General features: G+C 33.7%; 6 protein-coding genes across 7 annotated transcripts in view; 2 read left to right on the top strand and 4 right to left on the bottom strand.

Moving 5' to 3' along the window:
- Positions 1-899, top strand: part of LOC111452161 (pyridoxal kinase-like) — an 8,404-nt gene extending 7,505 nt beyond the window's left edge. Inside the window, exon 13 of the mRNA XM_023092734.1 lies at positions 595-899. Within this exon, the coding sequence (XP_022948502.1) occupies positions 595-735 (141 nt within the window). The 3' untranslated portion in view covers positions 736-899. The remainder of the gene's footprint in view (positions 1-594) is intronic.
- Positions 900-1,256: 357 nt separating this feature from the next.
- LOC111452159 (2-isopropylmalate synthase 2, chloroplastic-like) lies at positions 1,257-9,191 on the bottom strand. The gene is made up of 12 exons (XM_023092733.1): positions 8,118-9,191; positions 7,382-7,595; positions 7,010-7,090; positions 6,578-6,670; positions 6,041-6,127; positions 4,363-4,463; positions 3,853-3,886; positions 3,701-3,775; positions 3,429-3,512; positions 3,195-3,329; positions 2,584-2,729; positions 1,257-1,505 (listed from the first exon to the last, which is right to left on the bottom strand). Exons 1-12 carry the CDS (start codon positions 8,828-8,830, stop codon positions 1,379-1,381), a joined length of 1,890 nt encoding a protein of 629 aa, XP_022948501.1. The 5' UTR covers positions 8,831-9,191; the 3' UTR covers positions 1,257-1,378.
- A 1,698-nt stretch (positions 9,192-10,889) lies between these two features.
- LOC111452718 (heavy metal-associated isoprenylated plant protein 37-like) lies at positions 10,890-11,964 on the top strand. Its single transcript, XM_023093565.1, has 3 exons — positions 10,890-10,972; positions 11,240-11,315; positions 11,465-11,964. Exons 1-3 carry the CDS (start codon positions 10,937-10,939, stop codon positions 11,866-11,868), a joined length of 516 nt encoding a protein of 171 aa, XP_022949333.1. The 5' UTR covers positions 10,890-10,936; the 3' UTR covers positions 11,869-11,964.
- Positions 11,965-12,201: 237 nt separating this feature from the next.
- On the bottom strand, positions 12,202-13,084 carry LOC111452653 (heavy metal-associated isoprenylated plant protein 21-like). The gene is made up of 3 exons (XM_023093472.1): positions 12,976-13,084; positions 12,831-12,906; positions 12,202-12,703 (listed from the first exon to the last, which is right to left on the bottom strand). The coding sequence occupies exons 1-3, from the start codon at positions 13,045-13,047 to the stop codon at positions 12,417-12,419; spliced, it is 435 nt and encodes a 144-aa protein (XP_022949240.1). The 5' UTR covers positions 13,048-13,084; the 3' UTR covers positions 12,202-12,416.
- Positions 13,085-13,925: 841 nt separating this feature from the next.
- LOC111452018 (methionyl-tRNA formyltransferase) lies at positions 13,926-18,782 on the bottom strand. Of its 2 annotated transcripts, none has more exons than XM_023092533.1 (11): positions 18,521-18,782; positions 18,386-18,448; positions 18,144-18,278; positions 16,953-17,055; positions 16,704-16,774; positions 16,501-16,605; positions 16,188-16,224; positions 15,830-15,930; positions 15,289-15,348; positions 15,029-15,232; positions 13,926-14,164 (listed from the first exon to the last, which is right to left on the bottom strand). In XM_023092533.1, the coding sequence occupies exons 1-11, from the start codon at positions 18,644-18,646 to the stop codon at positions 14,042-14,044; spliced, it is 1,128 nt and encodes a 375-aa protein (XP_022948301.1). In that variant the 5' UTR covers positions 18,647-18,782; the 3' UTR covers positions 13,926-14,041. The 2 variants fall into 2 exon arrangements, with proteins under 2 accessions (XP_022948301.1, XP_022948302.1); XM_023092534.1 differs by having other exon boundaries at positions 16,188-16,221.
- A 1,228-nt stretch (positions 18,783-20,010) lies between these two features.
- LOC111452508 lies at positions 20,011-26,189 on the bottom strand. Its single transcript, XM_023093277.1, has 4 exons — positions 25,894-26,189; positions 24,009-24,662; positions 22,123-22,278; positions 20,011-20,872 (listed from the first exon to the last, which is right to left on the bottom strand). Exons 1-4 carry the CDS (start codon positions 26,047-26,049, stop codon positions 20,216-20,218), a joined length of 1,623 nt encoding a protein of 540 aa, XP_022949045.1. The 5' UTR covers positions 26,050-26,189; the 3' UTR covers positions 20,011-20,215.
- Positions 26,190-27,057: the final 868 nt, after the last annotated feature.

Here is a 27,057-nt window from a genome sequence, read left to right as displayed (position 1 = left end):
TTTTTTTTTTTTTTTTTTTTTTTTTTTTTTTTTTTTTTTTTTTTTTTTTATGTGTCTTCTATTACTATCATGATAGAATTTCAAGCACATTATACAAATCTACGAAAAAGCACGAAAATGATATAGACACAATGACACATCATTCTCTCACAATCTAGATGTGAACATAACATTTAGGAGATCAATGAGATTGCTCTCAAAACTTACTATTTGTCTTGTCTATGCTTGTCCTTGTCCATTCGTTGTTCTTAATAAATATTTCTACATAAACAAATTGTCAGACTCATTCATTTAGTACCAGCTACGATTATATATATATATATATATACATAACATACACCTTTTGTGTCAACAAGTATCTCATGCTAGAGTGTCTAATTATCTAGTACATGGACTTCGTCGTGGTATCTGGGTTGTGTCTTACACCTTTTGAGCCAACAAGTGCCTCGTGTTAAGAGTGTCTTAACTATTTAGTACATATTGGAGACAGTTATGGTATCTATGTCCTGTCTTAGATACAAAATTATAATTTTACTAAATCTTATCTCATATCAATATCAATTTAAGTTCTTTGTGATTGTGAATGATTTGCAGGCGGTTCTGCGTAGAACAATGAATGATTACAAAAGTGCAGGACATGATCCTGAGTCCAGCAGTTTGGAGATTCGATTGATACAAAGCCAAGATGACATTCGAAATCCAAAAATTAAATTTAAAGCTCAAAGGTACGATTGAGTTGGTGTTCTTCCGGAACGACATTTTAGGTACATTGCAAGACATCTCTAAACCTTCTTTTTTATTCAGTTTCATAACCCCAACCCCCGAAAAATATTATTAGTAATAATAATACCAATAATGATACTGCATGAAGGGATTAAGGTTGAAATTAGTTAACGCCACCTTCCCTGCGTTTATTAATATAATCATATATTTTGTTTTAAGAGGAAAACTAACAAATTTATAAACTAATTAAAAATCAATTTTAAATTTTAGAAACCAACTAAAAATCAAATTCTACAATCTTTTTAGATAATAAAATAAGAAATTATTATTTATTTTATGATAAACATTTGTACTTACGAAAGAATTAAAAATTAAACCAAATATTATTTAATATAATAAATGTTGAAACTTTAAATGAGTGTTGAGTTCTTATTTTCTAATTAACTTCGAAATTTTATCTCAGTCAACATGTTCTACCTGCTTTTTTGTTTGACTTTAACTACACAAAGTTCACAGAAGTTTAAAACGCGGTCTAACACAAGCAACTAAATACTGATAATTAAAGCAAAATTAACCCAAAATTCTAAAAGCTTTCAAGCATGTTGAGAATGTAAGATTGGCACCATCATCCTCCCTCTTCTCAAATAAACAATTTTTATGCAGACTGTGTTATTTTTTCAGTCACCTTAACATCAACTCCGTAGAAACCAAGCATCTTGTTTAATGCACCAATGTAGGCCTTGAGACTTGCCACGACGATGTCCATCCCCGCTCCGATACCACTGCAATGGAACGATAAAAACATATCACTAAATATCGAGTCATCGATGTACTGTAGCCAGAGAAGAATATAAAACAGTAACAGAATTCACGTTGAACTTCATATGGGTTGATATCAGTTGGTCCTCTTAATTTTAACCAGCGAGTAAACAAGTCAACTTGCGCACATTTTGTCTAATTATACAGAAGAACTCATAGGAATTTAAACCCAAAGTAGATAGCCACCGTAGTTTGAACCCTTCCCTTGATATAGGTGGATCCATATTGCCTCTATTCTATGTTTTATAATTGGTAGGCATCTAATTAGGTTTGCCCATACCTGAACCGAGAAAATGGAGCTAAGTCAAATATCTATATCATAGTTGGCCAGTTCCGTCATTTTCACCTCTCTATATGTATGTGCTTCTTATCCTTATATGTCCTTATAAGTTACGTCATTTTTGATAGAGTGAGAAATGAAGCCAAGTCAGTCCTTTGCAGCCTAGTAAGTAGTGATGTGGTTGTTCCTATCGAAATCTAGAGCTCAAAGTTGTGAACTTCGCCTGTTAGGTTAGGGGGAGAGAAAGGCTGGAAACAAGCTTACAAGTACAATTAGTTGCAAGACAAACCGTTTAAATTCTCCATATAGGTTACTACCCTAGTTTGAATTCATTCCTTCTAAATCCCTTTATTTTTCACGATACCAATGGCCATCCTAGTCTTCTCAAGTTGAACATAGGGATGCCTAGATCCAATAACATAGAGGCAAAAGTACTTGAATATGATTGTATTTAAAAATTGTTAAAATATATAGTTTAGTCACTAATGTTGGAGTGTTCTTTCAATTTAGTCCCTTGTGTTTTAAATTTTTATTAATTATACCCTTTTATGTTCTTCCAGGAATGCTATATAGTCATTGGCAAAAATCAGAAAAGGAACGATCACCTAAGAAAATTTGGAATTTTTGCCAACTTAAATAGGAATGTGGAGACAAACTTAGAAAATTTGTACCAACAGACAACGAGATGGGCAAAATTGAAGAAATTTAGAAGATAATAGCTTAGTTTAATTACTTTAAACGATAGGGAAGAAAACGTATACCTAAACGTTCGTTGAACTTCTTCTCCAGTCGATGCATTAGTAGATAAGTAACTGTTGTCCCCTCTTATTACAACACGAGTAGTGGCAATTGCATCGATCCCTTCGGTGACAGAATTCATTGAATAATCGAGCAGTGTTACTGGTTCCTGCATTCAGAAAAATGGAAACTCTGTAACGTCGCATTCATTCAAGGACACGAATCAAAGCATGCAAGGATTTGAAAGCCTGGTTGTCGATCATGCCATTTGTGCTATATTCACCAAATGTCACGGCATCACAACGAATCCAACAAGCCTGCATTTTAAACTCTTCAGAGGAAAATAATTTTTTTGATTGTTTTTTTGACTGAGCCATCTCCCATGCATTTCAACAATTCTCAAGAAACAACCATACAACGCCACAAAATTTGGTTGCCAAGATAATTTGTAGGATATTAAATCCTAGATAGGTAGCCTCCATGGTTTGAATTCAATCCCTAACACTTTGGTGTAAAAGCCAATTGTCTGGAAAATCCTAATTTTACCTTACTAGGAAATCATCCTGAAGATGTATTCTAGATGTAAATTAAAACTGCAGAATGTTTAACAGCGGTTTCTCTTATTATCACAAACCTTAATAATTAGATCAACAGCCTTGTAAGCTGAATCTACAGGGCCCGTTCCAACAGCACAAGCAACGTGCTCTTTCCCATCGGCATCAAGGAGTTTAACAGTAGCAGTGGAAAGACCGAGAGTTCCACAAGTGATCTGCATTTGAGGTGCTATTGTCAAATGATGCTACGTGTATCTAAAAATAGGCCCAAACGACTTTCCGAATCTGACGATCTATAACAATATTTAGATAACCTGCAAATCTAGCAGCTTCCATAGAACAGTTGATTGTAAAACCTCATCAGATACCAATGCTCGAAGATCCATATCTGTAACTCTCTGGAATGTTGAAGATAAATTATGGCAAAAAGTTTAGAACAGGTTAAATGAAAAACTTCCTTGATGAGTAGTTATTTATGTTCTTGAAACAGGCTGAATTATCCCAATCGGTATTTGCTACTCTACTATGTGTAGGAAACAGGATAGGGAATAGCTCAGCAAAAGAGAGGGACAAAATTTTGAGTTACCTTCTTTTGTTCAGCTACTGCTTTGAAACGCCAGAATACGTTGTCAAGATTCTCATTGTCAAGCTCATAACCAAGCTGAAAAGACAAATAACATTAGCCTATTATAAAATGGAAATATTACCTAAACATTGAGCTTGGAGATCTAAATTTACCTCTAGAAGTCGACTTTTAAGGGCATGGCGTCCACTGTAAATGTAGTCATAATGAACACGTTATTGGGATAGTATACTTTGAACAAGACACAGAAAGTGAAATAAACATATATAGTCAATCCTGTTAATATTGTAAAAAAATGATTTTGGGCAGCACTACAACAGAACCACAACAGATGTTTGTCATTTCTTCTGTCCCTGAAAAACTATTTAGTTCCTTCGTACTGTTGCATTGTTGAACCCAGCTATAAGAAGATTTAGATCTAAAGAGAACAATTTTTCCATGTCTATTCTAAATATTTTAGAACTTAATCTGACCTTCAACGGAAAATGGGAATGGGTTCATCAAGTCATTGTAATCTCTAGGAGGATTTAATATTGTATGAGTTACCTCGAAAATCAAATGTCGTAGAGTCACATAAAGAGATGGGGAAGAGGAGGCAAGGAGAAGGGGAAATTTTATCGAGAGAAAGGCAATATTGTCATTTTCCATAAAGCAACATGGTGTACCTGAGTTTTCCTAGAACAATACCAGCATCATTGGATCGTTCGTAGCCAATGTCTTCAGGGGATATGATTTCATAAGTACCTTTGTGCTTAAGCATCCCATCCTGCACCACAAAAGCAATGTTCAAGATACAATTGGATCCTAACAAAGCAGGGCAAACAGCCGACCGCTTGTCTCACACAAATAATAATAATTATAATAATTACTCAAAACATAGAAATAAGAGCCAATCAACATTTTCATAATGAGCTTTAAAGCAAGACTATACATTAAAATAGTTTAAAAGAGTTCTCGATATTTGTAAGAGAACTTAGCAGCTGTTTAACAATTTTCTTCCTTCCTCTTGAAGTGCTTAAGATAAGGTTTTTCACGCTTCTTGTCCAATCTACCAAATTGGGGAGAATTCAGTATAGTCTTCAACACCTCGTAGGAAACACTCATCTTCCATTACCATCCTTCCTAACTTTGTTTTCTGAATTTCATTATCCAAAAGTTAAATCGCAAGAAAAGGGGAACTAAAGTTAAAAATGAGTAATTGTTTGCCATAAATGTGTTGAAAACAATAAATACTAGTGCTGGTAGGGGTGTACATGGTCCAGGTTGAATTGGGTTGAAAGGTTTTTTTTACCGATCCCAAAAGTTCGGGTTGGTTGAATTGGTAAGCCAACCCAACCCGAAAAGTTTCGGGTTGTGTTGTTCGGTTGTTAATTTTTCGGGTTGGGTTGTTCGGTTGTTAATTTTTTAAAATTTTTTTATTTATTCACCCTTCATAATTATTTGATATAATAATAGATAAAAAAAATATTAAAGAGTCTACCAACAAACCCAAATCAATCTATAATTATTATAAAAAAAAATAATAATAAAATAAAATAAAAAATCATCAAATAAAGAAAAATTGTAAGTTCTTAACATAGTTAGACAATAATTGGTTACAAAGAAAATATAAGGATAGATTAGGAAATTAGAAAACAATAAAAATGATTAGTTAACGTTATAATAATGTGTTTAAAAATAGTATGAAATATTGAGATATTTTTATATATTTAGAAGAGAATTTTAAAATATATAAAAGAAATTAAATAAAATAATATAAAAGAAACAACAAAAATTAAAAAATAATAAATAATGCATCTAAAAATAATATGAAATAATGAAGTATTTTTATATATTTAGTAGAGAATTTTAAAACATATAAAAGAAATTAAATAAAATAATAATAATAAAAAATAGTAATAAAAAAATATAAAAGAAACAAAAAATAAATAAATAAATAAATAAATAAAGGAAACAAACAAAATAATAAAAAGATGAATTTGGCTTGAGCAAACGAGAGTATTCTAATAAACTCGGATTGCTTTACATATGCCAGAATTCTCAATGTAATTTATAAGTTTTGTTCGATTTCGGGTCAACCCGAGTTTTTTATCCTAAGAACCTGAAACCGAGCCGAATTACTCCGAATTCAAAAAAAGCAACCCAAACCAACCCAACCCCTATAATTCGGGTTAGGTTGGTCCGGGTTGTCGGGTTGGATATACACCCCTAGGTGCTAGAATTTTGTAATAGTCTGCTTATAGGGAAGCCTTCAAATCACGATAGGTTTTGAAAGATAAATATGAGGATGTGTCATAAATAGTTAGCTGCGAATAGCAAAAATCAAAATTGAACGTGACAAACCTGGTGGATGCCACTTTCATGAGCAAAAGCATTAGCTCCCACAATTGCCTTGTGTGGTTGTACATTCAAACCAGTGTACTCTTCTACCTAAGGAATGAGTTAGTCAATAAGTAGCCTTTATTGATAACAAATAGAGATATTTAATAGAAAAACAAAAAAGAGAACTGGGGGAAAGAGAGAGCTACCAAATCTGTCCTTAATCCAAATTCCCAAATATACTTCGCCTCAAAGGAGGAAAAAGTCCAACCAGCAGATTTTAAAAGGAAACAGTAGTCATAAGAGAAATAAAATAAATAGAAGTTAGGACATTCATACCTAATTAGTAACATTAAACATCTCTCAAAGTACCAGCCCTACCCCTAAAAAATGAAATAAATGCTCCTATCTCTATCCTCAAAAAAATTGCCTCGACTCTTTCCAAATCTTTTAAAGAGGAACCAGAAGCGAAACAGAACTGTCTAGCATCCAAAAGAATAATAAAAAGAATAACTTAAGGAATTTTTTTCAAGAAGCATTTTTTGTAAGAAAAGTAATTACCATCTTGCTAGTCAAAAAGATATGTCTCGAGTTAATTCCAGTACGAAGACCTCCAAGCACATGCTCTCCACGACATTGTAAGGCCATTACCACCTGAAGATTTAAAAATATGGTATAAAAAATGAAAATTGTGTACATTCATACATGCCATTTAAGAAGTGTACCCACGAAATATGAATGTTTTGATGTCTGCACAAACGGATGTTCTTAGAACAATACAACAGAAACATGCATACAGTCGCATGTAAAATGAAATATATAAACACTCTTAATTTCTCAGAATTTAAAATTTAACCTCTTTTGTAAATAAAAAACATAGTATGAAGTAAGTACGACATACTGATTACCAATTAAGCCAGGTTGCATTCCAAGTCATCGTCACTCTTCACAAAATAAAAATATGAAATAAACACAGAAAAAAAATTGACTTGCCTCCTCTAGCGATGCATTTCCAGCTCTCTCACCAATGCCATTAATTGTGACCTCAAGTTGCCTTGCGCCTGCACATGCCCCCTGCAAAGAGATGAGAAGAATCATAATTTGGGTATTGATTACGAAGTTAATTCTCTATATCATGCTTAGAGTTATGGTATGTTATTCATAATCCTTGTAACTTTCCAATTATATTCGGATACTTACCAAAATTACAGACCTAATTTAATTCAATAAATAAAGACATGTTTAGGAGTGATTTTGGAATTTCATCCCCTGTTTAGTGTTTTTGGGCATGAAAAAGGTGATTTTGGCCACATTCCCAAACACGTCATAAATAGGATTAAAAGGGAGGAAAATGCCATTACTTACTGCTACTGTGTTGGCAGTTGCGAGTCCAAGATCATTCTGGCAGTGTGTTGAGATGATAACATTATCAATGCCAGGAGTATTAGCTTTTATATCAGCAATCAAGTTGCCAAATTCAACTGGCATTGTATAACCCACAGTATCTGGTATGTTGAGAGTAGTTGCACCAGCCTTTATCACTTCGCCCAGAATTTGATAAAGGAACTCTCTGTCAGATCTGATAGAACACCACAACATAAAAAAAGAAAACTATTTTATCAACTTAAAAGAACTGCAATTTTATTTTAAGCAACGATGGCTAAGGATGTCGAAATCCCCCATAGAGAAGGGTCCCTATGAAGGATCTTTTCTCGTCAAGACAAGGATGGGGATAGACACATCAGTCAGTGATTACACAATGAACAGTAAGAAGGCTACTAGCATATGATTCTGCTAATAAAAAATTGCAAACCATTAGCTACGCAAATCCAAATTACATAAATCAAGCATCAGGAAAACAAACAAAATACAAAGATTTACATATCTTAGATCCTATTCTTTTACGGGATACAATAACAAATTACATAAGTTCCCACTTCACAACTTCAAGCTTCATAAATTTGAACTTATTAACAACTTAATCCAAACATCCATTATGATGGAGAGGTTTTGAAATTATCAAGCAAAGTCAACTTACTCTCAGGATCAATCATTGAAACAAAAATTAGAAAATGCATGTAAATTGAGATCAAGATCGAACCTCCCAGCATCCTCGGGGCTAAACTCAACATCATCACAACCCAAACTTCGTGCAAACCGCACCATATTTCGAGCAATCTCAATCACTTGCTCCCTCGTCTTTCTCAGCTTATGCTCCATATGAATTTCGCTTGTTGCTATAAACGTATGTATCCGCGGTCTCTTAGCGTACTTCACAGCCTCCCATGCAGTTCGAATATCATTCTCATTACACCTCGAAAGACCACAAATAACAGGCACATATCCGTCCTCATTGACAGCATTGCCAACCTCTGCGGCAATCATCTTGACGGCCTCAAAGTCTTCCTTAGAAGCAGCAGGAAATCCAGCCTCAATTATGTCAACACCAAGCTTGACGAGCTGACGAGCAATATCAAGCTTCTCTTTAGCCGTGAGGGAGGCACCTGGAGACTGCTCGCCATCGCGGAGAGTGGTATCAAATAGCCGAACATAGGAAGAGTCAGGGATGCGATTAGGAATATACGGCGGACGTTTAATGGATGAATTCGATTTGGAATTCGAAACTACGCTTTCAGTGTGACTGCAGTAAATGCGAGACACATTGTCCGCCACCGTTCTAAAGGACAACGACCGTGAAGAATTCTTAAGAGCCTGCAAATTCCGATTGTAACGCCGATGACAGGAAGGAAACTGAGAGTTCGAATGCCGAACAAGAAAGTGATTCGGACTCGACAAAGTTACCGGCACGGCCATGATAAACACAACAACCGCAAATCAAACAAAACAGAAATACTCTAACAAATCAAATAAGCTTCTCCTTCTATTTATCGCGCAATTGAGGATGCAACTGATCGGCAATGAATGAAGAACAGAGAATACTTACAGCCGAACTCCAGCGAACAGTCGTGGGAGCTTTTCAAGCGGAAATGTGGACGGATTTCACACCGCTAAGATAGTAAGCTTCGCATGCATGGAGGATCAAAGTCAGAGAGAATCAATGTCGGATTGACGAGCTCTGGAAGGTCGAACGCATGCAGCAAGGAAGGATTTTCTAAAGCTCCACGTTTAGGTCATGAATACCAATGGGACCGCAATTTGTCTTGAAACCGACTGATTTCTCGGTTTAAACGCTTTTATAGTATTAACATATGGGCGCTTTTTTTTATTTTATTTATTTATTTATTTATTTTGAATGTAATCTACGGCTCGTCTCGTCCCAAGCTGACGTGTCAATTCCGTTCCTAACGCTTACGTGTCAATCAAAAAGATGAGGTGGATTTTCTTTTTTTTTTTTTTTTTTTTTTTTTTTTTTTTTTTTTTTTTTTTTTTTTTTTTTTTTTTTTTTTTTTTTTTTTTTTTTTTTTTTTTTTTTTTTTTTTTTTTTTTTTTTTTTTTTTTTTTTTTTTTTTTTTTTTTTTTTTTTTTTTTTGAACGGACAAAGATGAAGTGAATGTAAGCGTTAAGAACAGAGATTCTACCATTGTTTTTGTTTTCTTCTAGGAAATGCTTTTAAAATAATATTCCACTACCATATTAAATATTATTAATTATATGTATAATTTGAATATATTACTAAATTCGGTCAACCTTCCAATTCAATTCTTACCTGCTGCTTTTAAAATTATTATAAAAATTAAAAATATTTTAAATTTGTAACTGAGTTGTTATCTTTTAAATTTGTGAAATTTTAATTATTAATCTATTGTGTATAGATAAAGTATATATTTTTCTAAGTAATTAAAAAACAAAAACTCGAAATCCAACCCAACCTCAAAAATAGAGATTTGTGTTGGGTTTGATTAAACTGTGAGTATGTATTTTTCTAAGTAATTAAAAAACAAAAACTCGACATTAGAACCCTAAACCCAACTTGAAAAATAGAGATTTGTGTTGGGTTGGATTAGACCGTGAACTCTATTCAAATGCTCGTGTTACCAACATAACAAACTCAAACCATCAAAGTAGGATCGTGTTTTTTTTTTTTTTTTTTATTGGGTTGAGTTTTGTCAAAATTAAAATTGGAGTTTTGACACCATATCTACCCCTAAAATGTGAATAGATCTGAAAATATTATTACTTAAACAATACAGAGTTAATGAAAAATAGAATTGGGACGAAGGTTCAATTTTATTAATATTCACAATGTTTAAATAGGATACACACATTAAATCTTGAAAATAAAATAAAATATACTATTAATCAAAGAAAAATATTACTAATTGTAAATATTTAAGACAACCTGTCACCCAACTCAAGTAATTACAAATATTACTCATATCTAACATGAATCGTGGATAAATATAATTGTTTTAAATAATTAAGAAAACCGGTAACCCAACTCAAAAATAAGAGGTTGGGTTGTGAACTCTATTCAGGTTGCTCAAATTGTTATTTCAACGAACTTAAAATAATTTAAATATACAAAAATGATCTTAATCATTTCAAAATCACTCATAAACGTGCTCTAAGTACAACACAACCGATCAAATTACACCCTACTTCACGTAATCTAAAATGAACTTTAAAGAAGAATGTTCGATCGCTCAATACCCCACATTCGACGATTCTCGATCGACCACGATTCTTCGTTAAGAAATACTATGAAAAACGAGACGAACTCGAGATAAGGAAATTTCAACCAATGGATGGTTAACCAACCGGATACGACTGCCAAAAGAACTCATGAGAAATTGGTGTAAAAAAACTGAAGGAATCACTCAAAAAAGGTCATATTCTCACACACCCTTTAAATGATATTGACCATATTCCTCTCTTTGACTCTCTTAACCTCATTCTTCCCCTTCTTCTTCACCAAAAGCTCCCATTTCTTTGCAGCTCACAAGCTTAGAGAGCAAGAAAATGTCAAAGAACCAATTCCGTTTCTCGAAGATCGAGGTTTTTTTTCCTTCTTATCACCATCCTCGAACTTTTTTTCCGGTTAAATATCATCTGGGATCGGGAGATTTGAACCTCTCGACGTTTTTCGTTAATCATATATGTATTAACTTGACTTTGTCGATAATGCTAAAATCGTTATATTCTACTTCGGTTAATATTTTGAACGAGAGGCTAATGTTGCGGTCGATTCTCTTCACAGATTACTCGATCGATAATGTTCGAATTATTTCATTGACTTTTTCGTTATCGATTTTGTTTTAACAGATACATGTTCTTAAAGTACACATGAATTGCCAAGGGTGCATGGAGAGAGTAAGAAAACTTCTCAAAAGGATTGAAGGTAAACAATAATGGCTACCTTTTTTATTGTTTTTATTTTTCGTGAAATGAAATGACCATTTTGCCCCTTGCGTTTCAAAAACCGAGATATTTTGTATACTTGTAAGTGTTCGGGTTAACGTACATCGATTGTCGGGTTATGAAATTTAGGAGTATATAAGGTAGATATAGATGCTGAAGAACAAAAGGTGACAATCATAGGCAATGTGGATTCAAGCATTTTGATAAGGAAGCTTGCCAAATTAGGGAAGCAAGCTCAACTTTGGGCATCAACTTCCAAGCAAGATGAAGATGATGAAGAACAAACCCTAAGAAAAAACAAAGGCAATTACTTGGAAGATGCAATAGATCCCTCTTATACCTTCCAAAATGAGTATATGCTTCCAATATTTGATAGCGAATTCAATAACTCGACGCTATTAGAATGTTATCTTGCTCAAGAAAACGGCATGTCGAGTGGTTTTCGACATGGTCCGGTCACACAGAAAGCAAGTGGCCCGATGATATCCATGGCTCATGATGTTGTGGATATTCAAGACTATCAATTTAGTTAGGGGCTAGATAGGTAATTTGTCTTCTCGATAAGAAAAACTCTTTTTAAACTAAAATTATGTAACGGGATGAGAAACATCGGAGGGGTCGACGCTCGAACAGCTTCGTGTCAAACGATATTTTTTAGTTGCTTGTTATTGAACTATCGTTATTGTGGGTTCTCTAGAAATGTCTTTAGTGACGAGTATTTAAAAATATAAAATAACAACATATATATAATATCACAAATTCAAGCTTTTTAAAGCATAATGTTCAAATATTCACCGAACTTTGGATCGTAACTTGTACTTGGATCGATCTCTAAACAGAATACGTAGTCTAACATCCATCATAGTTATAAAAAAACGCTATAAAAATTCTATAATAGCGTTTTTCATAAGCTATCGTATCCATTATTTCTATAGTGTACCAACACGAGAGAAAAAAAAGAGTTACATCACCAACCATAGCAACGACAACATGCCACAACTCAATTGACGAACTCGAACAAATTCAACGCTTCATACGTTCAAACCCATCATGTCCGATCGAACACGTTCAACAAAAAGAGCTACATGATAGAACAAGCATGAACATTGTCATCACTAAAAATAGAGGCATAGTTTTGTTCATGGGCAGATGGAAAAGCTTGCACAACATTCCTAACAAAGCCAGAAGGAGCTCTCTTGTCATAAGCACCTAAGGCGTAAGGGTAATGAACAAGATGTTGAGGAATATAAGGCCAAAATTCAGCTCTTTTTCCAGTGCTTTTTACTCTCTTAAGCACTTTTTGGGCATCAACATACCCACTAACCCTCACCCTGTGTTGCTTTCTCATCACCTCCACCGACTTCACGCCTATACGTCGATAAACACTTGTGTCGGGTTTTCAAACTTGATAAATGATAATATAACAGTAGCTTATATGTAAAATTCGAGAAACGTCATTATTTGATAAAACGACGAACGAGAGAGAGAACAAGACCTTTCATAGAAGAGACAGCGTTTCGAACTCTTCTTTCACATCCGTCACAGTCCAGCTTCACTTTGATCTCGACCGTCTAAAAACGCATATAATATAAACGAAAAACACGAACAAATTGAAATTAAAGAGACCCAAAAATCACTACCTGCATTGGTTTGTGCTTGGTTCTTGTTGGTGTGAGAATGCAAAAGTTGGAGAGATAATCAAGAGCTCCCATTTTTTTTTTCCCTTTCCAAAGCAAAACCAAAGAGACTTGAGAGGCTTGGCTCATGTATAAGAGAGGTGCCATCCTTTTAAATAAGCTTAATTTAATTTAATTATAAGTAAAAAAAAAAAAAAAGTAATATTTTCCCTAATTTGTTTTTAAATTATTATATGTTTGTTTAATGAGATTATTATTATTATTATTATTATTTTTGCTTTAAATAATTGTGAAACAGGGAAAACGGGCATAGATTGAGTAAAGCAGTCTAGTAGTTGTCTATAGGTAGTAATAGGGAAGACGAGCATAGATTGAGTGAGGCGGTCTAGTAATTAGCAGTAGGTAAAAATAGGCACGACGAGCATAGGTTGAGTGAAGCGGTCTAGTAATTGTCCGTAGGTAGAAATGGGCAAAACGAATATAGATTGAGTAAACTGGTGTAATAGTTGTCCGTAGGTAGAAATAGGGAAGACGAGTATAAATTTAACGAGGCAGTCTAGTAGTTGTCGGAAGTAGAAGTAGGGTAGACAATCTAGTGTGTAAGAGTTTCTTTTTCTATTTGTATTACCACTTTGATAAAGGTAGGTTTAAAGTTATGGCTTCTTTTATACCTAAAAATTCCAAGTTATGGCTTCTTTTTATACCTAAAAATTCTGATATATCTTATCTAATTTCTGGTATATATTCTAATACCATGATTAAAAGTTGACACCCACTTAATTCCTCCAACAAAAATAAAAATAAAAATAAAAATAAAAAAAAATTTAGAAGTTAACTTCTTAATTTTTTTAGGACTAATCTTTTTATTTTTGGGATTTAAATTTAGTTTTTATTTAGTATTTAAAATTTGAACTTAATTTCTAATGGATTCTTAAAATTTCGATATGGATCGGTTGATAGAATTGATTATGCTTTGGCATTCAACAAATTTCTTCGCCTAGACTACATTTAAATAATATCACAACACGTGCGATCGTCAACTTTTTTTCAGCTAGATTGCTTCTAAATATCACACGGACACGTGCGAAAAATGTTTAGTTTCATCGAATTTCTTCAACCTTTTCCCTTGCATACCATTCCAGAAGGCGCCTGCACTCACAACCTTTTTTCCAGGTAATTGAACTTCCAGTACCTGGTGAAATTACCAAATCACTACAGTAAAAATGTTTGTGCAAAATAGAAGGTAAAAATGTGATGTATAGTTTAAAGAACAAGTGAAAAGATATAACAGTATCAACAAAGTGAAAAATGTAACCATTATGTGAAAGAAAATGTTAAAACTCCTCTTCTTGAAGAAAGGGCAAAGAAATTGTGTAGAAATGTCATAAAAGCAATCGTATGCAATTTATGGTTGGAAACAAATACTAAGATTTTGAGGGGTGCTACTAAGGAGTGGGTGGATTGTGTGGATGTGTTCTTGATAATGTGTTTTAACTTCTTTTTTTATTTCCGTTATTGTTGGAGACAACTTACTGATATGGGACCCCATTCAGGGCCCAGCGTCCTGGTTGGCACTCGTTTCCTTTTCCAATCAATGTGGGACTCTCAATCCACCTCCCATTACGGTCCAAACCCACCGCTAGCAAATATCTTTGGGTTTTCCCTTTCAAGCTTCCCCTCAAGGTTTTTAAAATGCATTTGCTAGGGAGAGGTTTCCACACCCTTATAAAGAATGTTTCGTTCTCCTCCCAGTCACTGTAAAACCACACTAAGGTTCTAACTAAGGTTCTAATTGATTCATAGGGTCTTAAGAGGAGCTCTTCTGTAATTAAGGAACTGTGGGTGGCTACAAAACTTGTACTTTGGGAGGTTTATGAGGCTTGATGTGAGTTTTTGTGAATTTCATATGAAACTTTGCAACCTTCTAACATCTTAACGAAAAGCTTTATTCTTGTTGACAAAAGAAAAATGCAACTGATCTAAGAAGAAACACCCAGCCCTTCATCATACACATCCATATAAGCATAATAGAAATAGGCTACAATAAGGAACAAACCTCAAGTGTCGTGCGCCCTTCACATGGAAACACCAAAGCATCCTTGACAAAGCAGATCTCATCTGCTTGAGTCTCCTGACTACTATAATTGATGCCAACCCTTGTAGTAATGATTTTAAATTCTAGGATATTGTGGCAACCGCTTTTATCATCAGCAACGACAACCTTCGCTCGTGTTCCAGGCCATCCTGCAAATGCGCGAACCTAGAGGGAGTGCATGATTTAACTGCAAGGTTGAACAAAGAAAAGGGTAAAATTACCTTGTTGTGTAGAACATATGCCTCTTGATCAAATGACAACCATGCCTCATCAGGAGCTATCTGCATAATAAGAGTCAGATTCCAGAGAACTTAGATAATTTAACTTAAGATATATACTTTCTTTTAATAGCCAAGGTTTTGATGGTGCCACTAGGTCCACTAATCTTCAGAGAGGCTTCACCTACCCTAAGAACAACGTTAGGAGAAGGCTCAACCTAAAAACTTAAAACCAGAATCTCAGAGACTTGAATCCACTGCATTATCAGAAGGTTTTCTTGATATACAAGATTGTTGATATTGTGATTGTTATTTTAAATAAAATTAAAAAATTGATCCTAATAGCTCAGGGATTTCTAGTTTTTGTTTTGCTTTATGGTTGATCTAAATCATTTTTAACTAATCATAAAAGAAAGAATACGAAATTTTTGTTACTAATATATTGAATGATCAAATGAGTAACGGACTAAGCATATATTAACCAAAATTCACTTCATTTCTATATGATTATAAATTTATCCTAGAAGATCTCAACCAAGGATACCTTTGGAGCGTTGGTAGCTTTAGATTCGTCTTGAGGTTGTGCCTTCTTTTCAGCAGATCCATCAAGTATAGAAGGAAGTTCCCGAATCAAAAGTTTTGAGCCTGCACATGAAAGTGGATTTTGAATGTTCACGTATTATAACCGTAACAAAAAGTACGTGTGTATTTAGATCAACAACTCAAAAGATGAACTTTTGGTGTTGTGATTTTTATTTATATAATCAAATGTAAGAGTATTTGAAATCAACACCACTCTTTGCAATGAAACTAAGTACCAATATGGTAAAGAAGAAAAGAAACAGACTAGGAGACAGCACCACAATTTCAAGTGAAGTTCATGACAGACGCTGAATGCCCACCTTCTAAAAATAGCAAAGCAAGTAAATCGGGTGCCTGCTAGCAAATTGAATCAAAGATTAGAAAAGAAATGGTCCATCTTCAAAAAGTTAAATGTAAAAGAAGTTTAACTGTGTAAGACAAGATATGAGACAAATAGCCGACTTCATAAAAACGTCTCTACTCGAAAGGATCGGCAAGAAAATGGAAAACAAATTTATAAACGAACCATGTGATGGATTTTCAGATTTCAACCATTTATGCTTTATAGGAATCAAAAATCAAAACATAAATGCATGTCACGTTGCTTAGCCTGTAAACTCATGACAAGCATACCTTAATCTGCTCATCAACTTCAAATTTTTCGAAAGCAATGACGGGTCCGGCATCCAATGCACGAACTGTGAATGCTAGTGATACACCAGTCTCCTTAACACCATCCTAAAAGTAGAGGGGAAAACCTTACAAGTTAGAACTACTTGAAGACATTGTTAAATAGAATTCAATGTACCAAATATCAACTTGTAAGCATAAGCAACCTGCAATGCTCTCTGAACAGGAGCAGCACCACGATATAATGGCAAGAGGCTTGGGTGAATATTGACAGTCCCTGAGGGATCATAATTACAAAAACGACTATTTAAACAACTCCGAGAGGAAGAAGAAAAACAATCAACTCCCAAATTTGATCAGGTTCTCTTTCCATCTCATGAAAGATTCTTCTAATCTCTTCTTTTCCAATGACACAGTCTTTTAATTTGGATACCAACAAGAAATAAATGGTTTACCTAATGCTGGAATATTGAGAAATTTGGTTGGTAAGATATTCCCATATGCTGCTGTAATACATAGTTCTGGTTGCAAAGCCTTTAAGGTGCTCAAAAATTTGTCCTGCAAGAAAATAAGAAGAAAAAGAGCAATCTACATGGCTTACAAAACTTTTCCGTTAACAAGAGTGTTACTCAAGGTTCAAAAGTTTCAAATATCGTATTACTGTAAGTAAGTCTAAAAACTGTCACCATTGATCATAGGCAGAAGTGAGAATATGTCAAAAAAATAGGTCTTATGAAAAATAGAACTGGGATATCCTTGAGAGTATTATTGTGTGTGCATGTGCAAAGAAATAAATGAGACAAGGTTGATGTAACGGCCCAAGCCCACCGCTAGCCGATATTATCTTCTTTGGGCTTTCCCTTTCGGGCTTCCCCTCAAGGTTTTTAAAACTTGTCTGCTAGCTGGCACTCGTTCCCTTCTCCATTCAATGTGGGACCCTCAAATCCTCCCCCTTTGAGACCCAGCGTCCTTGCTAGCACACCGCCTCATGTCCAGGGCCCGACGCCTTGCTAGCACACCGCCTCATGTCCAGGGTCCAGCGTCCTTGTTGGCACACCACCTCGTGTCCACCCCTTTCGGGGCTCAGCCTACTCGATGGCATATCGCTCGGTGTCTAGCTCTAATACCATTTGTAATAGTCCATGTTCACCGCTAGCAGATATTGTCCTCTTTGGACTTTTCCTTTCGAGCTTCCTCTCAAGGTTTTTAAAACGCGTCTGCTAGGGAGAGGTTTCCACACTCTTATAAAGAATGTTTCGTCCTCTTCCTCAACCAATGTGGGATCTCACAGTTGATCAAAAAGTTCTAGGTAAATCTCTCTGAAACCAATAAAAAAAATATATACTAGCAGTAACCAATGTCGAATGGATATCATCCACCATATCTTTTAGACTTCATAAATACAACAAATTTATCATGCTTTTACAAAATAAACATACAAGGTCATTCTTCAAAGTAAGAGCTAAACTTGATGCCCAGCGTTGTAAACTTATACACTCTCACACCATGCTAATATTTTAGAACTTTCCACATTTTCAAAATTCAGATGTTTCTATCATCATGGCAAGCAGAACCAATAACTTAAATGACACTTCTTCCTTAACATGATCTACAACAACTTCACTTCAAATAAAAAGTAACATTACCTCTCCAGCTTTTTCAGGTGTAAGAATAAGGTCAGAAGAGAAGCCTTTATCAAGAGCATATTGCGCAACTGGAGAAGGCATCATCTTTCTCCCCCTATCTCTTCTAGACGGTGGCTGAGTAACAATAGCTGCAACCTAAATGGATTAACATTAGTTATATCAAAATTACATTTCAGAGATTCGTATCGACCAGATACAAGACTGAATTGAAGAGCCAACGGCTGAAAAATGGTAATGGATACCTCAAAAGCTGCATCGGCGGCGAAAGAGGCGTTAAAAAGAGCATCAAGAACTGTAGTCGAGACCTAGGAAAAAGGTATTTCTTCCGATTAAACAAGGAAAGGAGAATAGAAAGAGCTGCAGAGAGAAGAGAAAACCTGAGGAGAACCGAGGAAAACGAGGGGCTTCTTCTTGGAGAAAACGGAAGAGGAGGAGGAGGAGGAGGAAGGAAAAGTTGCAGAATGTAAACAGCAAAAGCGACGAAAAAAGAGCGAAGAAGCCATTGATGTTGGTCCTTCAATGGCGGATTGGGGCTTCAGCTTCGTCTTGGCTCTTCACTGTTTATCCACTTTCAACCAGCCATGGAGAAGGTGACTCAGAAACTCACAGATGGGAAATCCCGCTTTGATTGATTTTCCAAAGCTCACTTTTTTTTTTTTTTTTATCAAATTATAAATTTCGTATTTCTTTAAATTCTAAAAAATATCTATTTTTTAATTTCAATTATTAAATCCTTAAATATTCAATTTTAGGTTAACTAGATTTATTTACTTCAATTTTGTGAACATTTTCAATGTTCTTTGAAATTTATAATCTTTTCGCAAAAAATTTAATTTAGTTATTTTTTTTCATAATAATAATTTTCTTTCTATAAATAATTATTTGAAAACCTCTAACATAATTTTTAAGGTTAAAGAACTCACCGAACATAAAATTGAAAGTTTAAAGTCGTGTTAGGTGATTTTTAAATTTTACTGACTAAATGAACATTGAATACATACCTCATTCTATATCGCTTAAGACATCAATTAATAATTGTATCAATTATAATATTTGATTGATTTAGCGAATATTTGGTTGCAAAATTTATTTATGATTTTTTTAAAAAAAATTATCCAACTTTTGTCTATTTATGCTACGTCTATGCTACTCAATTTGGACGTGTATATAACAAGTCAAAATAAGTATAGTTTAGTAATACTTGTTATGTACTATCGACTAAAAGGTTAAAAGTTTGAATTCACGTTTCTAAGAAGTTTACATATTTCTAAATTACTTATCAAACAAGCCCGAAATCTCCATTTCAAGTTAAAATTTTCAAATCAATGAGTACAACCTCTTCCAATGCTTCACGATCAATCATTCAAAATATTCATAGTCTAGAGGTCCTCGATCAATTCATGTGCAACACATTTGACTAAAAAATGATGCATTAGAAGATGATTTTGTTTCAAAACATAGCTCGTTACTCTTACGAGCTTTTATTTCTAGAAATAAAGGGTTATATTGTATGATTTATAGAAAGAGAAGAGATAATAATATAAAATTTAAATTACAAATTTAGTCTCTAAACTTTCACATTTGTGTTATATAAAAGAAATAAAAGCTATCTAACAAGTTCTCTGACTTTAAATGTGCCTAAAAATGTGCCTAATAGATACTTAAACTCTAAAAAATTCATAATAAGTTCATAAATATTCTAGGTTGTCCAACGAGCCTCCTCAAATATGCCATTGACCCATTCCACATTTTTTTTAAAAATTCTCAAACCTATGCAAGTTTAGTGTTCTATTCCATACAAAATTCAATTGTAAGTCTAATAAATTCTTTAATTTTGGACAATGTTGAATATGCTATCCATCTATCATACACAAAAGATGCGTTTTATTACTGGATATGCATGACAAAAGATGATGATATGCACAAAAGCATGCACCAAGTCCTTCCCCCCCAGATGAACAGTTTAGGTGACAAAGATCAGAGCCAGCCAACAACGTTTAAGACAGTTTAAACAATAATTCAGCTTTGTTTTAAAATGAATGTGCACCTGTGATGATCCTCAGTGTTGGTCTTCAGCGTGAAGGCCAAATGCGAATCTCCAAGATCGTCTGGGCTGAAGAAGATCCGAAGAACTCATTTGGAATCAAAAGCGATCCCTTGGAAGGAGGATCTTCAGTCCAACGTTGGATCTCCTTCGCCACTGATAGCAAAGAAAGAACACTCCCCTGTGATTTGGCTTTAATATCATAACAAAACTTTTTCTCAGACGACCGAGGTCCAATCCGATTCAAAGTAACCGCATCACCAAAAGTTTCGAACGAGTAAGAGAGGACAAACAAAACACCATCGTTCTCTGCTTGAAAGATACAATATTTATCATCACTGTTCAAGCATATTGTGAACCTTGAATTGTATGAGATGCTTTTGGCGGAGTCTTGGTGCCTTTTTCTGAAGTGTGAGCTCAAATACTCTGCCGAATCAACATAAGAGCAATCAGATAAAGGGCACGAACAGGGTTGATATGGGCACAATGTCTCATGCTCATTTATTTGGTTCAAATTCGTTGTAGTTTTGCATCCGTATCTTGAGTTTTGGCAGGGCATCTTAATTGATTCAAGAACCTTCTCGATCGCTCTGCAACGCATGTAGCCAATTGCCAAGCTGCAGCTAGGGCATTTATTCTGAACTTTGGAGCAGCAGCTAGAGCAAGAAATATGCCCATTCTCACACTAATTCATCCAACAATCAACATCTCAACACCAAAGTATATGCTATGACATAAAATAGACTCAAAGATGACAAGAAAAGAGATTATATACACCAATATATGCTTATTTTCTTCTATATTCATCCCTTTCAAGTTCAAGGTGAAAAGAATATCAAATAAGCACGGCTTGATTTCTGGCATTTGCTCGAGATAATGTAACAAGAAAAGCAATTCAGGGCAAGATTGATAGGAACAAGGGACCTTCGTATTAGAATGATATTGTACACTTTGAGTATAAGCTCTCATGGCTTTGTCTTTGGTTTCCCTAAATGCTTCATACCAAAGAAAATAGTGTCCCTTATTTATATACCCACGGTCTTCCATCTTAATTAGCCAATATGAGACTCCAACAATCCTCAACAATCTTCCCTTCAACAAAGTACATTATTGTGTCTCTTCTTAATAGTCATCTATCTATCTTAGCACTATTTTAGACGACTCCTCTTCTTTAGAGCACATTGATAGTTCAATAGAGCTCTACCATGGATCTTCTCTATGACTACAGTTTCGAGGCTCACTTTTTCTTTTTTGTTCGACATCTAAGTCACACCTTCTAGAAACACAACTTTTTTTTATTCAACACCTGAGGATTTATTGACACTACTAAGTTAAGATAAGAGTAAGACTATGATACTACTTTATTGAAACATGTGGGCCACAATGATGTGATAAGCTCTCATGGCTTTACTTTTGGTTTCTCCAAAAGGCCTCATACCAATGAAGATAGTATCCGTTGCTTATATACTCATAGTCTTCCTCATAGCCAATGGTAGACTCGAACAATCCTCAACAAAGTTTCATTTCAATCCCAACCATTTGTGATTATGTCCCCATAATATCCAGAATAATTTTCATGTTCAAAGATTATTTGCATCAAAACATTTGATAACTTCAGTTCTACAATCCATACCTCCACGATCTTTGCCAATAACTGTTCAAAACTTCGCCATATTTCTTCAATTTTTATCATAATCCATAACTTCCACTGGAAATCCACAGTCTACACAATAAAATTCTAAACGAGAAGGTTAAAATCTCATAGTAAGGGGGATTTGGAAACCGTCAAATCCAGCAAACACACTAAGTGAACTACAGAAGTCAAAATTGCAAGAAAAAAAAATGGACGAGAAGAACAAAGCATCATAGACAAGCAGATTAACAAGAACAGTAATCGTAAGCAAAATGCAAGCGGAAAAAAAAGCTTAATCGAACCTGGTAAACAGGAACGGACAAGGGCTCGCAACAAATATAGCAATCGAGAACTTGAGGATCGGTAAGTATGACTTTCATCGTCTCGTTCTTCCGTCTGCTAGAGTTGGCCGAACTTCGCCTCTCCTTTTCGCCGTCCGATGATCGAGAACCCGCCATTTTTTATTTCTTCTTCTTCTTCTTCAAGTCAGCCTCTTCTCTTCTTCAGACTGAGAGCGTAAACTATTCGGATGGTTGACGTCTTTGTTTAGAAAAAAATCAGTTTTATACCGAAAGTAAGGGGTAATTTCGTCATTTGGTCTCTTAAAAAACTCATTTTTTATTTTGTTTCTCGTTTCTTTTCTACGCAGAAAAATTGGTTCATTAAAAATAAATAAGCTAAACATTAACTTCCTCACAAATTTTTGTTCTTTAGTACACGTGCAATGAATCACGTTCCGCGGCGTCAACTTTTTGTCTCATATTTAAAGAATTTTTATTTTTATAATTTTAAGCTTAATTTTAAAATATTTATAAAACATAAAATAGAGTGGGAAGTTTGAGTTTGCCTTGTATATTTGTTAAAATATTTAATACTAAATTATTATTTGCTATATATATCATATTTTTTTATTATAACATATATATCATATTTCAAATATATCTTTTCATATATTTTTCTTTTTATTAGTTACTATTTACTTATTCTTGTAATTTATTTGATTATAAAGAAAGAATTTTCACACATGGTATAGTTGCTACTATCCTTGTAATTTATTTGATTATAAATAAAGAACTTTTACACACCATCTAAGTGCTGCGGTGGTTTTAGCATATATTCAACACAGATTTAAATTTTATGTTTCAAACAAACTCTAAAATTTAAAATTTTTGAAATATTTAAAATTTGATTTATTGAATATAAATTTGAATTTATGCCATTTTCTAAATATATGAATTTAAAAAAAATTAAAGATTTGACATTTTTTAAAAATATTTCTACCTTTTTCAATCAAACATAAAACTTGTTTTTTTTTTTTAATAACAATTAAAAATAAACCAAAAGGGCTTTTTGTCTAATATTTAAATAACTCTTTTTATTTTAAGTTTAATTTTAAAATATTTATAAAACATAAAAAATTTTGAAGTTTGAATTTGATTTATTGTATATAGATTTAAATATTATGAAAACTCTAAAATTTTAAATTTTTGGAATATTAAATTTTTTAAAAAATTAACTGACTTAATATAAATTTGAATTTTATGCTAAAATGTTCACATTTTTGTTTAGTAAATCTATCCATTTAAAAAAAAAAAAATCAAACGTTCAACATTTTTTAAAAATGTTTCCAACTTTTTCAATAAAAAATAAAACTTTTTTTTATAACATTTAAAAATAAACCAAAAAGGATGAAAATATTTATTAAAAAAAAATGAAAAATAGGTAACTATAAATTTAGCTTCCACCTTGTTATAATTTCAATTTTGTTTCCAATTAATTCTTACATTTAAAAAGTCTATAAATAGTCTATAAATATTTTACTTTCTCTGTATAAGTCTCTAAGTTTTCAATTTTGTTTCTAATACGTCATGTCATGAAAGTTGTGAGTAGAAGAGTAGAAGATTTTGAGTCATCTGTTCTACCAACTGAGCGATATCGGCCATAGACTCACTCAACATTTTTTTTTTTTTTTAATTCACAAACATTCACAAGCTTAGTTCTATTCCATACAAAATTAAAAGTTCAACAAACCCATATAGATATATATGCACAAAAGTATGCACCAAAGTCCATCCCAAAAAAACAAAGAAAACACAGATGCAAAGATTAACTCAGTTTAAACAATAATTCAGCTTTGTTTCAAAAAAAATGTATGTGCACCTGTGTTGATCCCCAGTGTTTATCTTCAGCGTGAAGGCCAAATGCGAATCTCCAAGATCGTCTGGGCTGAAGAAGATCCGAAGAACTCATTTGGAATCAGAAGCGATCCCTTGAAAGGAGGATCTTCAATCCAACGTCGGATCTCATTCGCCACTGATTGCAAAGAAAGAACACTCCCCTGTGATTTGGCTTTGATATCATAACAAAACTTCTTCTCACACAACGGAGATCCAATCCGGCTCAAAGTAACCGCATTGCCAAAGATTTCAAACGAGTAAGACAGGACAAACACAGCATCATCGTTCTCTGCTTGAAAGATACGATATCTATCACCACTGTTCAAGCATATTGTGAACCTTGAATTGTATAAGAAGCTTTTGGCTGAGTCTGGGTGCCTTTTTCTGAAGTGTGACCCCAAATGCTCTGCCGAATCAACATAAGAGCAATCAGATATAGGGCACGAACAGGGCTCATATGGGCACGATGTCTCGTGCTCGTTTATCTGGTTCAAATTCATTGTGATTTTGCATCCATATGTTGAGTTTTGGCATGGTATCTTGATTGATTCAAGAACCTTCTCGATCGCTCTGCAACGTATGTAGCCGATGGCCAAGCTGCAGCTTGGGCATTTATTGTGAACTTTGGAGCAGCAGCTAGAGCAAGAAATATGCCCGTTCTCACACTAATTCATCCAACAACCAACATCTCAACACCAGAGTATATGTTATGAAATAAAAGACTCATAGAAAACAAAATGAGATATACTATATACACCAATATCAGCTTATTTTCTTCTAGGTTCATCCCTTTCAAATTCATGTTTGTAAACAATGAAGAAAATCCCACAATCCACACGATTGAACCCCAAGTCAGGCATAAAAGGTGAAAAGAATATCAAGCACGACTTGATTCTGACATTTTCTCGAGACAATGTAACAAGATAAGCAATCCAGGTCGAGATTTCATTTCAATCCCATCCATTTAACAACTCTGTCCCCGTAATATCCAGAATAATCTCCATGTTCAAAGATTATTTGAATCAAAACATGTTTTGATAACTGTTTTCAAGATGATTGAAAGTCTCACGTTATGCTAATTAAAAGTAAGATCATGAGGTTATAAGTAAATTTTCATGATTTTCCACGAGGCTTTTTGGAGAAACCAAAAGCAAAGTCAAGAGAGCTTATGCTCAGAGTGGACAAAATCATATCATTGTGGAGGTTCGTGATTCCTAACATTATATAAGAGTTATGCCCTTAACTTAGCTATGTCAATAGAATCCTCAAGTGTCGAACAAAGAAGTGAGTTTCGAAAGTGTAGTCAAAAGTGACTCAAGTGTCGAACAAAAGGTGTATTTTGTTTAGAGGCTCCAAAGAAAGGAGTCCAGCCTCAATTAAAGAGAGGTTGTTCGATGGCTCTATAGGCCTCAGAGGAGACTCTATGGTGTCCTTTGTTCGATGGGAGGATTGTCGAGGATTATTGAAAGGAGTAGTCTAGATTAGCTAATTAAGAGGAAAATCATGATTTTACAGGTAAGTAACACTATTTCTGTTGGTACGAGGCCTTTTGGAAAACCAAAAACAAAGTACGAGAGCTTATGTTTAAAGTAGACAACATCGTACCATTGGATAGGTTCGCAATGAATAACCATTTAAAACTTCGCTATATTTCTTCAATTGTTATCATAATCCATAACTTCTGTGGATTTACACAAAAAAAAATCAAAACCTCATAGAAAGGAGGATTCCAAAATCGTCAATTCCAGCAAAAACACTAAGTGAACTACAGTAGTCAAAATTGCAACAAAAAAAAAAAAAAAAAAAGGACGAGAAGAACAAAGCATCAGAGACAAACAGATAAATAATAACGATAATTGCAAGCAAAATACACGCGATCAAAAAGCTTAATCGGACCTGGTAAACAGGAACGGACAAGGGCTCGCAACAAATATAGCAATCGAGAATTTGAGGATCAGTGAATATGACTTTCATCGCCTCGTTCTTCCCTCTGCTACAGTTGACAGAACGCCGCCTCTCCTTTTCGCCGTCCGACGATCGAGAATCCGCCATTTGTTCTTCTTCAAGTTAGTCTCTGCTCTTCGTCAGACCATGAGGACGAAGACTTCGCAGATCATCTAAGTCTTTCCGTCGTGAAAAAAAAAAAAAGTTTTATTCCGAAATTGAGGGGTAGTTTCGTCATTTGCTTAAAAAAACATTTTTATATTTCTCATTTCTTTTCTACTTTATCTGCGGTCGTATCAATAAAGGTTCATTTTAAAAAACGCTAATTTTATTTTAATTCAAATTATTAACATTTTAAAATACATTTATAATAGAAATTCTAGAACGAACCACGTTCAACAACGTAGATTTTTTATCTAATATTTTAATTAAAAAAAAACTTTAAATTTAATTTTGATTGTACAAAATTAAATTTTATGTTCGAAAAAATCCTGAAATTTCAATTTTATAATTAATAAATTTGTGAAAACTTTAAAATTTTTAAAAATTAATTCTTTCAGTCTTATAATTAATAAACTCAGATGTTTACTTGTGAATTTAATAAAGTTGAATGTGAAGACAATTTTTTTTTCGAACATGGCAGATATTTCCAATCACACGACTTTGACATCGTCAAATAAATAGTGAAATTTAATAATTTTTTAAACAATAAATCATGAAATCGTGTCAATCATAACATAACATACACCTAAAGACGAGAGGATTGAATTTCAATATATACTAAAATCTAACCACAAAAATATGCCACATAACTATAAAATCAAATCAATTAAAATGTTCATAAGTTCAGCCATAAAATTCCTAATTAAACTTAAAAAAAATATATCCCAACACAATCAAGAAAAATTAATAGTTATATGAATAGTTCTAGATTTAAAAATAAATAAATAAAAGAAAACTTCAATGGAGGGTGTAAATTAAATTTCACCTCTCACTAAATATCAACTTTAACGTTAAATTTTAACTCAGTTAAAAATTGAGGTAATAGACGACTCTTTTTTTTTTTTTTTTTTTTTTTTTTTTTTTTTTTTTTTTTTTTTTTTTTTTTTTTTTTTT

This window comes from Cucurbita moschata, unplaced genomic scaffold (genome assembly GCF_002738365.1).
Source record: "Cucurbita moschata cultivar Rifu unplaced genomic scaffold, Cmos_1.0 Cmo_Scf00014, whole genome shotgun sequence".
Lineage (NCBI taxonomy): Eukaryota > Viridiplantae > Streptophyta > Magnoliopsida > Cucurbitales > Cucurbitaceae > Cucurbita > Cucurbita moschata.
Note: the sequence above shows the minus strand (reverse complement) of the source record. Positions and strands in the feature narration are given on the sequence as shown.